The sequence below is a fragment of the Pygocentrus nattereri genome, chromosome 24 (assembly GCF_015220715.1).
Source record: "Pygocentrus nattereri isolate fPygNat1 chromosome 24, fPygNat1.pri, whole genome shotgun sequence".
Classification (NCBI taxonomy): Eukaryota; Metazoa; Chordata; class Actinopteri; order Characiformes; family Serrasalmidae; genus Pygocentrus; species Pygocentrus nattereri.
The window spans coordinates 31,944,981-31,961,402 of NC_051234.1; the positions used below are offsets into that span (position 1 = coordinate 31,944,981).

At 40.5% G+C, this 16,422-nt stretch overlaps 1 protein-coding gene across 1 annotated transcript; it reads left to right on the forward strand.

Annotated features, from left to right (window-relative positions):
• Positions 1 to 680: 680 nt before the first annotated feature.
• prlh2 (prolactin releasing hormone 2) lies at positions 681 to 11,312 on the forward strand. The gene is made up of 3 exons (XM_017709198.2): positions 681 to 811; positions 3,065 to 3,243; positions 10,885 to 11,312. Exons 2-3 carry the CDS (start codon positions 3,084 to 3,086, stop codon positions 11,082 to 11,084), a joined length of 360 nt encoding a protein of 119 aa, XP_017564687.1. The 5' UTR covers positions 681 to 811; positions 3,065 to 3,083; the 3' UTR covers positions 11,085 to 11,312.
• Positions 11,313 to 16,422: the final 5,110 nt, after the last annotated feature.

Genomic DNA, 16,422 nt, shown 5'->3' on the forward strand with positions numbered 1-16,422 from the left:
TCTTCTGTAGTTACAATGTGAAGTCTGTAACCACAGCAGAACACTTTCTGGTGCTATATAGAACCATATACACATTTGCCGTCAATCTGAAGAACAATTTCACCATGTAAAGAACCATTTAAGCATAAATGGCTCTACAAAGAACTCACAGTTCTCAATAGAACCATTCCCTTTACTAAGAACCATCTTTTTTTGCAGAGTGGAGAAACAGTGAAGGCGCATACAGCCACTGAGTTCATGGATTCGTTCAGGACGTTAAACAATCTCTCTATTATTATGTTTATTATCATCGATATTTATTTAGGTGAAAATACATTAAAGCATTTGAGGCGGAAACGGGGCTACGGATCGGCAGCTTTCGGGAAAAATGGTAAAAAAAAAGTGTTCGCCCATGTTAGTTGAATGTGTGTCATGGATTCTGTGATGGAGAGTTTCCCGGTGTGTCATGCAGCACCCCCACTACACCCCCCCCCACCCCCCCCCCCCCCCCCCCCCACCACCACCCTCTTGGGTATGCCGCCTGATATCCTTAAGATGGTCAAAGGACAGTTGAAGGAGGACATGCGTAGGAGGATGAGATGAAGAGTGAGAAAAGAGGCAAGGGGAAGAGTGCGTGCATGTAGGGAGGGGTGGGGTGGTCCGGGTGGGGGGTTGGGGGTGTGCACGATCGTCCAGTGACACAGAAGAGCGCAGATAGGCCGCTATATAAACCACATCTGCCTCTGCGTTTGCTGAGTGAACCGACGCAGACGGACCAAAGCGCGCTACTCGCTACAGCACCTGCTCCTCCAGAGCAAACCTCCACACACAGGTGAGTCTATAAACAACCTTTCTTTGTTTGTTAGACAGACTTGCAAAAAATGTGACACCTTTTCGCGTAAAATGATCTGAAATGTAGTCGATATGTCTAAAATTTCTCATTTTGGGCTTACTGTACGCTCTCGGAAATAAAGGTACTAAATCACTGGGGTGGTTCCCTCAAGGCTCCATCTCAGTGTCCTTAGTCAGGGAACATAACGGAACCATAATCCACTGAAATGATCTGTTCTAAGCTGGACTGACTCCACACACCCCGCCTCGCCTCGCCTCCAGGCTTTTATTCTACTGCTCTGGTTTAAAACATTCGGTTATGAAAAGGAACAAATACCAACTTTTCACCTGGAGGAACCGATTTAAGCTCCACAATCAGACCTTAGAACCACTGTAGAACCTTTGAGGGAACGTTTACACTGTTTGGACCTTGATAAATGAAGAATGTCACTGTACAGAACCTTCATTTCTAACAGTGTAAGATTATTTAACTTATTTCTAGACAATTTAACTTGGTTTACGTGATCATCTCACTATAGAGGAAGAGAATTGTGCCTGAAGAAAACTCTTTTACTCCAAGTCTAAGAAACTTCACAGCAAAATCCCCGGAGCTGAATGAAGCCCCGCTGTTCTGAATGAACGCTGACAAGATTGAATGATCACCTGCAGTCTTTCTGAATCAACACCTAAAACGTCAAACTTACAACTTTCAAACAAATAAGACTGTCTAGAAATGTGAACACCAGTCCTCCTCCTGGAGATCTGCTGCCCTGAGGAGTTTCAACCGGTGTCTAACATGCTGCGCCACCACCTTACCTAACCAAACACATCTGATCCAGCCAAACAAAGTCTTCTGAAGGAGTTCTTCACCCAGAGCAGGTGTGGTGGACTGTGTTTGGTACTAGACTCTGCAGGAAGGTAGATCTCCAGGACCAGGGTTGGTCACCACGGCTCTAGATGCTCATTCAATCTTTTTTTTTATCTTAAAGCTAGTTGATGTTTCTAATATTTCTCATTTTGAGATTGTTGTAAGCTTATTTTTTTATTAGCTTACAACAATCTCAATTTTTTTTTATAATTTAAGTGATTTTAGTCAGTGTATTTTTTAAGATATTGGAAGATATTTGACTTGTTTCATGAGATCATGCAATCATGAGATAATCTAATCTGACTTACTAAAATCACCTAAAACAAGCACAAAATGTCTAGAACATTCTAGATCATTGCGCTTGCCAAGATAACCTTTCTTGCAGTATGTTGCCTTTTATTGCTGAGTAATAATCATAAACTGGATCAGAAAAGTTTTATATTCTAACGTTGTTAGTAAATTTGTCCACCAATTGAATCATTTTGTCCTCATACGCATAAAAATAACATTTTTGAAGATAAATTAAGGCGTTTCTGAGAAAGTGGTTAAAGCGGTCATCACACCTCCACCCCCCCCCCCCCCCCCCATCTCTATAACTAATAACCTTTCTGTAATATTTCTAATGCTGTTGTTTGGTGCTGCTCCTCTTTTGTTCCAGCTGGATTATCTGAGGTTTACCCTTGAATAGAAGTCCCCTTGTTGAAGGACCTGTTTAGTTAGCCCCTAAACCGTTTCCTCATCTACAACCCTTTTTAAAGGTATATGAGGGCAGCTGTTCTCGACCTCTCGGGCATCTATTTATATTCTTATTACTTAAATGGACTTTTCTTTACTTACTATCCTGAAAGGAAAGTAATTACTTTCGTAAAATTGAAGTCAAAATCTAGAGATGAGCTTGAGAGAATGAGCCAAAATTTTGAAAAGCAAAAGTTTTGCCAACATTTTGAGGAAATTAGTCATTATTTCAGGATATTAAGTGAAAGTTTTGACATACTGCCGCTAAAAGCAGAGAAGAAAAACTTTACATTACTTGAATGGAAATGTATGGAATTAAATGGTATTAAATGGTATTAAAATGGTATTAAAATGGTATTAAATGGTATAAAGCATACATACAAAGATTTTGAGTAAATGCAGAGGGTTGGAAGTGAAAGTGAAAAGATGTGAAAAATGCTAGGGGTCCACTTCAACATGACTGGGACCCCCAAATAACATTTGACATGTGATGTTAGTAGATAAGCACTAATTACGTTGTAAATCTCAAAACATAAGCAGGTAACTTGGCTGATAATTAGATGAGAAAGAAAAAGAAATAAAGAGTAAACAGAAACAGTTTGAGCAGCGCAGCAGCAGCAGAACTTCATCTGTACTCTTTCTCGCCCCCAGCCCTGAACCCACATCCACCATGCTGCCTGAGACCCTCACGCTCGCGCTGCCCTGCTCGCGCTCCCGGTGGGGCTCGGTGGTCGTCATGGTGCTGCTCATCCTGTCCGCCACCGCCACGTGCGCATGCTGCACCACTGTAGAGCACGACCTCCACATCGTCCACAATGTGGATAACAGAAGTAAGCTGACCCCCCCGTCTCCTCTTTCTTTAAACAGACTGACCACAGATAGAGATACTCAGTGATTAATCATAGCCAAGTGAGGAATGATGGGTTGCATTTAAAGCAAAATTAAAAAATAAATAAATACCAAAAAGCATTTTTGGACTGAATTTGAAATTCTGAATAAATATTAAGCACATTAATCACCTTTTAAGTAACGGCTTTACATAAAACGGAAAATTATAAAGGTGCATTTAAGGGGAAATCAAACTATGATGAGCTGAGAATTTCATTCTAATGAAATGCAAATAAATTTACACTCAAATGTTTAAATATTGTTCCACCAACAAATGAAGTCCTTGTTTACTGACCCTCTTCTGTTTAATTGGAAACATGTGGCATATTTAAATTAGGGGTCATCCAAGGTTTTCTTTATTAATTTATTATTTTTTTGAGTGTAGATGAGACCAAAAAAAAAAAAAAAAAAAAAAGTACAAACTTCCTATAAAAAGTCAACAGTGAACTTTACTGTTGACGTTTTATAGGAAATTTATTTATGTAATGCATCCATAGCGATAATGTCCATTTCTGAATGATTACATTGTCCAAAGAAAAACAAACATCTCCAAAATGATAACTTTAAAGGGGAAATCAAAAATAACCTTTACCTTCAATGTTTCATGTAAAGAGATTTCATTTTGCAGTTTTATAGCATTTCTATTGGTCCATTCATCATAAAATAAAAAATAAATAAAATAAAAAAATAATAAAGGGCAGCTGCTGAGATAAAATGATGCAGAAAAGTGAAACAAAAATAAAGCAAAATAAAAAACATACATGTTTTTCTCTGGACGGCACCAGTTTGCTTTCTGAGCTTGACTGAACACAATTTTGGAAATAAAACAATTATATGTAGAGTTTTATTAATGTATCAGTTCTGTCTTTTGGTCACATCATCGTTAACAACAAAATTTCAAATTTGATTTTGAAGGTAAGTGTGTAAAAATATATCTAGAACTGTTAAATGTTTATCCAGCACACAATTTCATCACTTTCATCACAAACTTGTGTTTAATCTACCTTATTCTAAAGTGTCCGTCAGTTCCACGTGAGTAAAACAACATCACACAACACAATACTTGCCAAACGTAAGTGAAATGGGCGACGGTAACTGTTGATGTGTTTCATTCATGTGGCACCAACCATCTGAACCAAGTAAACCAAGGAACTTGACCATATTATTGTAGTCGTTGAACAGGAAGGGGTTAAATGCAATTAGTGCAGGCTCATGGGGCAGTCGTGGGCTGGAGGTCAGGGATCCAGCCTCGTGACCGGAAGGTCGCCGGTTCGATCCCCAGAGCCGACAACACATGACTGAGGTGTCCTTGAGCAAGACCCCTAACCCCCAACTGTTCCCCGGGCGCTGCGGATTGGGCTGCCCACCGCTCCGGGCAAGTGTGCTCACTGCCCCCTAGTGTGTGTGTGCTCACTAGTGTGTATGTGGTGTTTCACTTCACGGATGGGTTAAATGCGGAGGTGAAATTTCCCCGTTGTGGGACTAATAAGGGTCACTTAATCTTAACCATTTAAAGAGCTTACTCAGTGAACAGTAAATTCAGCTGCATGCCTAAAATAAAGTGAAAGAGCAGGAGTTTCCACACTTACAGCACTGGCGCTGCTGTTAAACAGTCTTTTCTGTATTGATCTACAGCTGTGGCCTTCCTGCAGACTTCAGCTCTGACCCTAACTGACCACACCTGAAGTATCTAATTGCTGCCTTCAGACGGCCTTTAGTCCTGAATAGCTGACTGAGATGATTTGGGTTTGAAGTGAAACCTGTAGGAAGGTACACTCTTAAAAACGATGGCTCTTCAGGTGTTCTTTAATAAAGAAAAAGGTTCTATATAGAACCATGAGCACTCACATAACCTTCTGCATGATTGAGCAATTCTCTGCATCGTGAAAGGGATCTTCAGATTGATGGAAAATGTGCATGAACGTGTTACAGATGGTTCTATTCAGAACCTTCTCGAAAAAGGTTCTTCTATTGTTGCAAGCTTAACATTGTAACAATATAGGTGGTCAACATAGAATTTTTAGAAAACGTTCTTCAAGGATCCTTTAGTAAAGAAAATGGTTCTACATTGAACCATGGATACACAAAGAAGCCTTTGCATGATTGAGTCGTGAACGTTCTTCAGATTGGTGGAGAACATGTATAAGCTGTATGGAACACTTTTGAAAAGGGTTCTATTGCTATGATGTTTGACAATAGAAGAACCCTTTCTAGTACTCTACCGTACTTTTCAAAAGTGTTCTATATAGAACCATTTACACCACATTCCAATTAGTGTTCTCCAAGCGTTTATAGATTTTTTTAAAGAAATATTGAAGAGTGTAACCAAAGCATCTGATCCAGCCAAACAAAGGCTTCTGAAGAAGTTTGTTATCTAGAGCAAGTAGTGGTAGATGCGGTTGATACTGGACTCACAAAGAAGGTAGATCTTCAGGGCCAGGTTGGTGAGCGCTGCTCTAGATGTTCCTTCAGTCTTTGTGTGGTATAGAGAACATTCTAGAAACTCCACAGTAAAATCTTAGCTGCTGAATGAAAGTCCACAGTTCCAAATGAACTCCAGTGGTTAATTAGTGCCAAATTTATGGGCAGGTATTAATGCACTCTGGAGAAAGTGCTTTGACTGACTGACCTTGATATAGATTAATTTCACTGTGACTAAGTATTTGAATCATGTAAGGCCAAAGGTTCTTTAGTCAGGGCTGCTCCAGTCTATTTACTGAGTAACGTTTGGACTTTTTGAACGTTTTGATGGTCCTTTACAGCTTGGAACAGTTTACATGCACTAATAATCTGATCATAATCACATTGCTGCTGTTATCTGATTATTCAAATGCTCATGTAAACAGCACAACTCGGAGTAATGTCTAGAAATCTGATTAACAAATCTGATAAAGATGGATTTGAGCTCAGTAATCAGATTCTCAGTGCTGTGAACTCTCACTCTGATTTCTTTCGGATTTCTCAGTCTGAGCATGTGCGAAATCAGACTGCTGTGCTGGAAACAAGCAGCCAAACACTTTTGGAGAGAGACTGAAACCGAAAACTTTCTTGACTAAATGAAGGATTTAAATATTCATCATCTATGTTCACAGTTTCAAGTAAAGTGGCGCGATGTTTTAAACAAAAGCCACGGCATGAACTTTGAATTTTACACTTTTATGTTCATCACGTCGTCTTCTGTGAGTTTATCGGCTGGTTGTAAAGCAGAAATCTGATTACTGTCTGACTCCTGTAGACCTGGAGTTTCCCCATTATCTGATTACTGTCTGACTCATGTAGACCTGGAGTTTCCCCATTATCTGATTACTGTCTGACTCATGTAGACCTGGAGTTTCTCCATTATCTGATTACTGTCTGACTCATGTAGACCTGGAGTTTCTCCATCATCTGATTACTGTCTGACTCCTGTAGACCTGGAGTTTCCCCATCATCTGATTACTGTCTGACTCCTGTAGACCTGGAGTTTCCCCATTATCTGATTACTGTCTGACTCCTGTAGACCTGGAGTTTCCCCATTATCTGATTACTGTCTGACTCCTGTAGACCTGGAGTTTCCCCGTTATCTGATTACTGTCTGACTCCTGTAGACCTGGAGTTTCCCCGTTATCTGATTACTGTCTGGCTCCTGTAGACCTGGAGTTTCCCCATTATCTGATTACTGTCTGGCTCCTGTAGACCTGGAGTTTCCCCGTTATCTGATTACTGTCTGACTCATGTAGACCTGGAGTTTCTCCATTATCTGATTAGTGTCTGACTCATGTAGACCTGGAGTTTCCCCATTATCTGATTACCGTCTGACTCCTGTAGACCTGGAGTTTTCCCTATTATCTGATTACTGTCTGACTCATGTAGACCTGGAGTTTCCCCGTTATCTGATTACTGTCTGACTCATGTAGACCTGGAGTTTCCCCATTATCTGATTACTGTCTGACTCATGTAGACCTGGAGTTTCCCCGTTATCTGATTACTGTCTGACTCCTGTAGACCTGGAGTTTCCCCGTTATCTGATTACTGTCTGACTCCTGTAGACCTGGAGTTTCCCCGTTATCTGATTACTGTCTGACTCCTGTAGACCTGGAGTTTCCCCATTATCTGATTACTCAACTGCATCTAAACATGTTGATTAGGTTACTGAGAAAATCAGATTTCCTGCAGTTATCAGATTATTAAGTGCACGTACACACACACTGTGAATTTAAATTACTTTAAAAAAAAAAAAAAAACTTGAAAAAAAAAGGAAAGTCAATTAAGATGTTCCATCTTAAAGTCAATTAAGATGTTTCCATCTTAATTGACTTTCCTGTTCAAGTTTCAGTTCTTTCTAATTTTCAGGTCCACACTCCCACAGCAAATACGTTTCACTCAAACAGCCCATAATTTTAAACAGTTTTAACTGAGCTGGAAGTGTCTAATTTTACAAGCTCTGCATTAAGTGAATAAATCAGGTTTAATCAAACACTCATCGCTATGCAGAGCTTTGCTATGAGCTGAAATAACTACTTTAAATGGACTTTCATGCCTTATTGAATAAATAACTCCGGTGAGATGAGTGGCCTATTTCTAAGGGCTCAAACGGCCTCATGCATCTTTACCAGTCTACTCAGGAACTGGGGGCTGATGTTCTCCAGCTGTTGGCGCTCATGGCTCCAAGCTAAGCTGATAAACCTGAACTCCATCACGGTGAGAGTAACAAAAACATGTAAAATGCAGACAAAAATAACACTGAACAAAATGAACTAGCAAAAATAAAATAGCAGAATAAGGTAATTAACCAACCAATAAACCAGCAATACTGCTGAGGATACTGGGAAGCTTTTTGGGAATCAGTAGGATGGATCCCAACGAATTGGTCTTAACTGGATTCACTTAACTATATAAGGTGATATACAAGGAATATGGGAGAACCTTTTGCATGATTTAAGGTACTTTGCATGGTGAGAAGGTTCTTCAGCTTGGTTCTATATAGAAGATTTTTGAAAACGGTTCTATATAGCACCAAAAAGGGTTCTTCTACTGTTACAATGTAGCAACAGAAGAAGCTTTTTTTTTGGTGCTTTTTCAAAAAGGTTCTATATAGCATATAAAACACTCCATCCATCAATCTGAAGAACCCTTGCACCATGCAAAGTACCTTAAATCATGCTAAAGGTTCTTTGAGTGTTTTTGCTTCTATATAGAAGCATCTGCTTTACTAAAGAACCCTTGAAAAACCATCTTTTTGAGGCGTGTAGGTAAGGCGGTGGCACCGTTTGTCAGATGCACACTCTTGAAAACGATGGTTCTTCAAGGGTTCTTTAGTAAAAACAATGGTTCAACGTAGACCCGAAAGGGGTTCGGATATTGTTACAATGCCAAGCCTTTTCTTCACTAAAGAACCCTTGAAGAACCATCTTATTTGTGAAGAACTGCACTGAAATAATTGTATTCTTCCTCCTTTTACAGAGGTATCAGTGACAGTAAATGTCAGTGGGGTAAACGGTAAAAACAAAGCTCATGTTCATGAAAGGCAGAGATGTCCAGATTGACTGCATAGAATAAATCCTAGTAGTAATTTAGTAAAAGCCAAGATGCGTTAGATTGTGTCGCGCTCTGCCCTATTCCAGGTGTTTCTCACGGGAAGCGGCATTAGGCTAAGCTTTCGTCCCACAGGTCCACACGTTGATGACCCAACACACGTTTTGGAAACTTTGGGGAAATATATATGAACATCATAGGAATGCTGTCAGCTACCTGTACCTCAAAGATAAGCCATCTGCACTTTTGCAGTCTTTGGGAATAGGATTTTATAAATGGGTAAAAAGAAGAACCACTTGTGGATCCTCTAAAGAACCCAAAACGGGAGTCTGAAGACCTTCTAAAGCTTAATAGAAGCTTCATATAGAGTTTAGCACACATTTCTCTATATGAAAACATGCATGCAGTCTTAATTTTTAATTAAAGTTAATGCAGGAATTATTCATTTCAAGTTATTTTAGACCATTTCTATTTGTCCATCACTCACTATGTTTTGACCCAGTGTAAAAAGCAGCTGTTTTTAAATTAGTTAAAAAATTAAAAGTTGAAATCGAACGTTTTGAAGATAAACATCTATAACAACGCTGTCTGCCTTAAAGGTTGCTTTTGTCACTTTTATGTCAAGTTGACATAACGCCTGTCAGGTGGCTTTTTTTTTTACATTAGGATGCTTTTTTGGGTAAAATGACTTTGTAGCCCAGTGTATATCACACTGCTGTGATATTAGCTTAGGTCTTATAAACGGTAGAATGAAACTCACTTTAAGTAAGAACCAAAGAAAATGCTCACTTTTGTTTAGCAGGCCTGACTTGGCAAGCTACGTCACATGAACAGCATTTGGCACTGTGGTTTTCACTGAGCTACAAAACCGATAATCTCACCCTAGAAACGTCATGAGTACATGCGTGTCCAAGCTAGAACCTTTGACAAATAACACCTATGGAAATGCAAGATAATAAGCATTTATAACAATAAGTCTATATCAGTTGCCATATGTGTCGTATAGTCTTGTCAATTTTGCCCAACAGTAAAGTAAGTTAGCAAAAATAAAAGACAACTGACTTTATCAGTGACAACACTCTAACCCCCTCTCTCTCTCTCATATATATATATATATATATATATATATATATAAAATAACACACACATATACATTATATATATATATACACACACACATATATATGGTAAGAGGGTTATCACTGATGTATATACACATACATATATACATATATGTATATTGCTGTTGTCGGAACAAAACCTTGCATCTCCAAAATGGTAACTTGACAACAGCAGAAGGAAAAAACCTTTACTATGAATGGAAGTCAATAGAAGCAGAACTTTTCCCCAAGTCATTTTAGGCCGTTACTTTTGGTCCATTCATCATGAAATTTAGACACAGTGTAAAGGAGAACAGACACATTCAAACTATGTCAAAAACTGAAGACACACACACACACACACACACACACACAAAAAAAGTTTGGATTTGCCTTCCTTTTAGGCCTCAAGTTGATGAGCGATCAGTTTCGGTCAGTTTCGCCATAATTAGGCGACAGTATTGCGTTACCCAAGATTCTATACAATGAATATTTGGACTCTTCCTGGAACATTTTCATTAGATAAAGGCTCTTTTCCTACAATAGTTATTTCAAGAACCTTACACTTAAAACTATATTAGGTAGCCAAAGGTGGCTCTTCTATGCCGGAGGTGTCTAATCTTATCTGATAAGGGCTGGTGTGGCTACTGGCTTTCATTCCAAAACGTGGGGCACACATGAACACCACCTGATTCAACAAGTAGAATCAGGTGAGCTCCTACTTGTTAGAAATAAAACCCTGCAGCTACCTTTTATGATAAGAGTGGACACTCCTGATGAGACTGGACACTCCTGTTTCCTCGCGTTGTATAAATAATGTTTGAGTACCTTTAGTTTTAAGGTCGTAGCAAAACCACAAACCTTCAGACAAGCTCACCACTTGTCACCCATCTGAGTGCGTCTTCCTTGTGGTAAACATCACGTTTAAAATGCACATGTGCCCTGCTGATCACTGTCCTTTGCCTACAGGTCCAGAGATTGACCCGTTCTGGTACGTGGGGCGCGGCGTGAGGCCTATCGGTCGCTTCGGTAAGCGGGAGAGCCTGCGTAGTGTGCAGCCTGTGCTTGGTTCTCTCGAGCTGTTGCTCAGTGCCCTCCGAAGCGAGGAGGGCGCACGCGGGGTCAGGACCTCAGGCACTGCCCATGACGATGAGGACTGGCTACCGTGACCACGCCTCCAGCCACCAGCTTTACATTTCTGTGTGTCCACATTTCCCCCCAGAGTTTCTTCTCTCTGCTGATGTTTTACCTTGTTTATTTCACTGAACTCAAATGGCATTCTGTACATATGCAAATGCAATCTATATTGATAAATAAATGGGTAAACATCACGTGTTGTAAATGCATTCCATATGCTGTAACACAGCTGCACGTACAGAATTGTCTTGATGTACACTGCCTTACAAGGGCAAAGAAAATCCTAATTTCTTGTGTAGATGTTACTGAAAAGTTCTCACTGTTTCAAATTCCACCAACATTTCAAATTGTCTTCATTGGCTGAGACGTAAACAGAGAGATCCAGAGAGGGTTTGGTGTGAAAGGGTCCAGACGTCTTTACAGTGGTGGTGATAGGAACCAGACATCGCCATGACTACAACACAGAAATAGACACTTTATTTACCATCCAGAACCACCAGAGAACCTACATGAGTCTTCTGAGTTTATATGGAATGTTGATGGTGGAAAATCTGGAAAACAGTTTCTTAGGGACTATTTTGCCTGTGAATGTCCGGCATGTGCCTCTCCGCTATTGGAATTCAGAACCATTAGCCAACTTGCACACAGAGGAATTAGACCTCCGCATTTAACCCCTCCATGCAGTGAAACCCCCACATACCCTAGTGAACACACACTCACCAGGGTGGCAGTTAGGTGTTAGGTGTCTTGCTCAAGGGCACTCTAGTCACGTACTGATGGTTGAGGGGATTAAACCCGTGACCTTCTGGTCACAAGGCTGGTTCCCTAACCTCCAGTCCGCGACCGCCTTGAAACGTGTTTAAAAACAAGTTTCATGCCACAATGTCTCAAAACAACGTCTCAGGCAGTGAATTCATAAGGGATCTGAGGGAGCTTTTAGTTGTGGAATTCTGGGAATTCTGGTTCCTATCACACCACACTTTACACACACAGACCACTTCACTTTAAAACACACTTTATGATATAATTATACAGAAATTCCTCTTTAAAATGAAGCATAATTCAATTTTAACTCAAATTTGTCCAAAACTGTGTTTCCTGAGCTTCACCTACAGTCCAATCCGTCAAACTGAACACCAGCAAACCGCAGGCAGGTCTCAGTCAGGTATGCAAACTTTATTCATGTACAGTAGAATGCTTTGTCTCAATCAGAACAAATTTGGCACATGGAAATCCATCCGAGCAGATTCTCCACTTTGGATTTTCTTTTCTGTTCCTGCTTAATACACGACAGCCACAAACGATCGCGGATGAAGGGCGGAGGGAGTGCCGCAGTCTCAAGTGCTTCCGGCTTCGCTCCCTTCTGCCTGAAAGAACACAACACGAGCTGGTACTGTCACAGACCCAACGTACAGGGCACCACACTGTCCATCCTTATGCTTCTTGGATTACTCTTTTCGTTTATTAACAAATCCGGAAAGGGAATATCACTCTCATCCTTTTGTTTTATACAATAGAAAAATACAGGTACGTTGCAAGGCGACCTCTTTCTTAACTGTGCTTTTCTTCAGAGAGTTTGTACATCTAGTTGAGAGCAGAAACATGCTTTTATTTGCACACAGACATTGCCACAGACGACAAGGAGCAGGACCCATTTGAGACGGTGGCGGAAAACCCAAAATGTGCCAAATAGTGATCTTTTAGACCAGGGGTGGCAAACTCCAGGACTCCTGGAGGGCCAGAGTCGGGCACAGTTTGGCAGTTTTCCTTCTCCAACACACTTAACTCAACTTGCCAGGTTTAGGTGAGTCAGAGGAGGAACTCCGGCCATCCAGGAGTTCAGTTCGCTACCGTTCGCCAACCAAGAAACCGAAAGCTCAAAACATGACCTTAAGAAATAAAGGTGGCTGGGTTTTCACCAATGGCTCAAAAATATATTGCATATGGCACATCTATGATTGGAACAGTCTACGTTAAGAAGTGAAAGGTGATTAAATAAATAAATAAATAGTCTCCCATTAAAGAACGTTGGAATCTGAGCAGCTTAAATCAATTCTTGTTCTGTTTTGAGAGCTACTGCTGGACTAGTCTTATCTCCAAAGAGACAAATGCCCCTCTTTCCTTTCCATATTATACATTACGCAATACACAATCAGGCTAAATGTAGAGAAGATGTGCTCCAAACCGCTTGATAAAAGCCATGTGAAACATCATATTCTGCACAGGGGAAGTGACACAAAGAGCAACGGGAGATGTGAGGGGAGGCTTGACCGAACGCAAATGAATCAATTATTTGGAGAGACCGCATATTGTGAAGTCTCAGACATGACTCGTGAATCTAATCTCAGCTCTGTGGCTTTGCAGAGCAGCATGAAAAACAAAAACTGACAAACCAACAGGGATTGTTTTCTAAGATTACGGGGAAAAAGGGCATCCACAAGTTCAACGGCCCACTGAAGACGATTCCACCGAACCCTATAGCTCATCCAGGCATAATCTTATTGGAATAAATACGCATGTATGGCTTTATGCACTCAGTTTCTCAGTGGTTACTATCAGCCTGATTCAAGCACACCACGGATGCTACAAGACTGAGGACCATTCTGCTGGCCACTCAATCAGCACCGCAATGAAAGTGGCTCTCCAGTGAAAGCAGAGCTGTAGCTCACGGTTAGTAACCATGGACAATCAATTTGATGCATTTTCCTGTGTTTAGAAAAGAACAGAAAACAATGTTGAGTCAAAATAAAACAATGGCACCAATAACACTTGCATAATCTTCAGACAGTTTTTAGCTCCTATAGTGACGGGACTTGTGCTCCAATTACAACTACACTGTTGTCATTCATTACCTGTGTTGCATTAAAACTTTATAATCAGATTTCGCCATAAAACTAAACACACTGGAAGTGATGTAATATTTAGAATCATTAGTTATACACATGTTCAAATTAGTGTTTAAAGGCCTTAAGATCTGTATGATTGTTATTCATTTAACAGCTGCGGTTTGGAATTTGAGTTATGGTGATGCACAGTACTGTGTAAAAGTCAGAGACCACATTTTATTTACGTAATTCAAGTCAAAATGACCATTAAGCTCAACTTGCTCACTTTTCAGTGTCAGAAAAATGTTTTGCTGCTGTCGAAACGAAACCTCATTTCTCCAAAATGGTCACTTTACAGGAGAAGGAAAAAACCTACTTTAATTTTAATGTAAGTCAATGGAACCAGAATTTTCATCAAGTTATTTTGGGTCATTTCTTTTGGTCCTTTTATCATTAAATTTACAGACAATGTAAAGGACCACGGGTATTTTCAAATGATGACAAAAATGAAAAAATGACAAAAATTGAGATACAAGGCTGTCTGAGTCACACTTCACCTTCATTCCGGCTTCCGTTCTTCTCAGGAGCCTCACTTTCAGCTCCTCTAAGAACCTGCAGACATGCCTCCAAAGCTCAGTCTGAGAAGCTGGTTGATTTTCTGAAGTAATCAAACCCATTCAGTGGTGCTGAGGTCTGGACTCTGGGTCCTTTCAGACCCACAGCGCTGAGTGGTCTTCTCACAGTGGAAGGATGGACAGAAGCACCTGTGGATTTTTTCATTATCTGGAGCAGCTTGATCTTCTCCTCTCTAATACTTCATTTGGAGGGTCCTTTGTAGATGATTCAACTTTCAACAGAGTATCAGCAACACATCAACACCTCCGTGAGGTAGCAGTAGTGAAGCGACTGCATACATTGAAGTAAATATGTTCATGTTCTGTTACATGAAGCAGACTTTGTGCGCTCAATCATAACCCTTACCCTGGCGCTAATCCTAATCTCCACCTTAACCTCAACCCAAAACCTAATCCTCACCCTGGCCCCAATCCTAAACCTAAACTTAACCTCAGGCCAAAACCTAATCCTAATCCTCACCTTGGACCTAATCCTAACCCTAACCTCAACCCAGATCCTAATCCTCACCCCAGCCCTAATCTTAAACCTAACCCTAACCTCAACCCAAAACCTAATCCTAATCCTCACCTTGGACCTAATCCTAACCTCAACCCAAAACCTAATCCTAACCTTCACTTTAACCTCAACCCAAAACCTAATAATAACCCTGGCTCTAATCCTAACCCCAACCCAAATCCTAATCCTTACCCTCACCCCAGCCCTAATCTTAAACCTAACTTTAACCTCAGCCCAAAACCTAATCCTAACCCTCGCTCTGGCCCTAATCCTAACCCTAATTCTTATCTTTAATCCAAAATTCTAGCCCCAATTCTTAACCCTAATCCTAATCCTAACCCTGGCCCTAATCCTAGTCCAGTGAAGCTCCAGTTCCAGAATGGCGAGAGCAGCATGTTTATAACAGCTTGTTGTGGATGCTGAGGGCCTGTATTGTGTGTGTTACATGTTCAGGTTAAAATCTACACATATGAACGGAATTCAGAGATTATGAACAAATTTCATTGACAATTAAAAATCTCAATAACCTACTGAAGGCATTCACTGCTGCTACACCACTGATATGTTGGTGATGTTCCTGAGAGTCTGCTGAGTGTTTGTTTCATCTAAACCAGACGCTCAGAATAAAGCGTCACCGTTTCCCCGACAAGAGGGTTGAAGATTCATGAGTCTTTCAGTGACGGCACCAATGAAGGAGGAATCGGCTGTAACGCTGATCAGTGCAGTGGTGAAACGACAATGTGGAATATTCAGAAGAGTTCTTCTGCTCTGTGACTCTGAGGCTTTTAATCATTATCTGAACTCCAGTTTTCTCCTCCCTTATGCACGTGGATCATCTCACATCAAACCTCCTCAGAAATATCTACTGAAAAATGAAAGACTTGCACGTTAAGGCTGTTTTGACTGGACGTTTGATGAAGGGTGGTCTCTGACTTTTGCAGTACTGTATTTCAAACATCTCAGCAGCTGCCCGACGTCTCCTCTTATAAGGGAGGTTAAAGTCAGTGGATTGTCTTTTTTTTCCTCTAAGCACTGAAAACCCATCAAAAATGAGCATCAACCACTTAAATATCGTTGCCCAAAACAACCCGTCACTATTTTTTGTTGATCTTAATTTTTCTACCTAATGCCTGATGAATGGACCAATAGAAATGATCCAAAATCTATCCGTATGCAATTTGTCCACTCTTTACTTTTTGTGCACTCGACAGTCACTTTAACTCTTTCCAATCTTTAAGCCAACCAGTTCCAGCTGTGTCCTCCAACAAAATCTGTTTCCAAAGATCTCACTGACATCACATTTCCCTTCAAAGAGACACCAACAATCATACAAACAGCTACCCAAACTCACCACAGCTGCCTTACACACTTCTGTCTCATGAGCATCTAAAATGGCCAAGGAGATCTTTTTGAG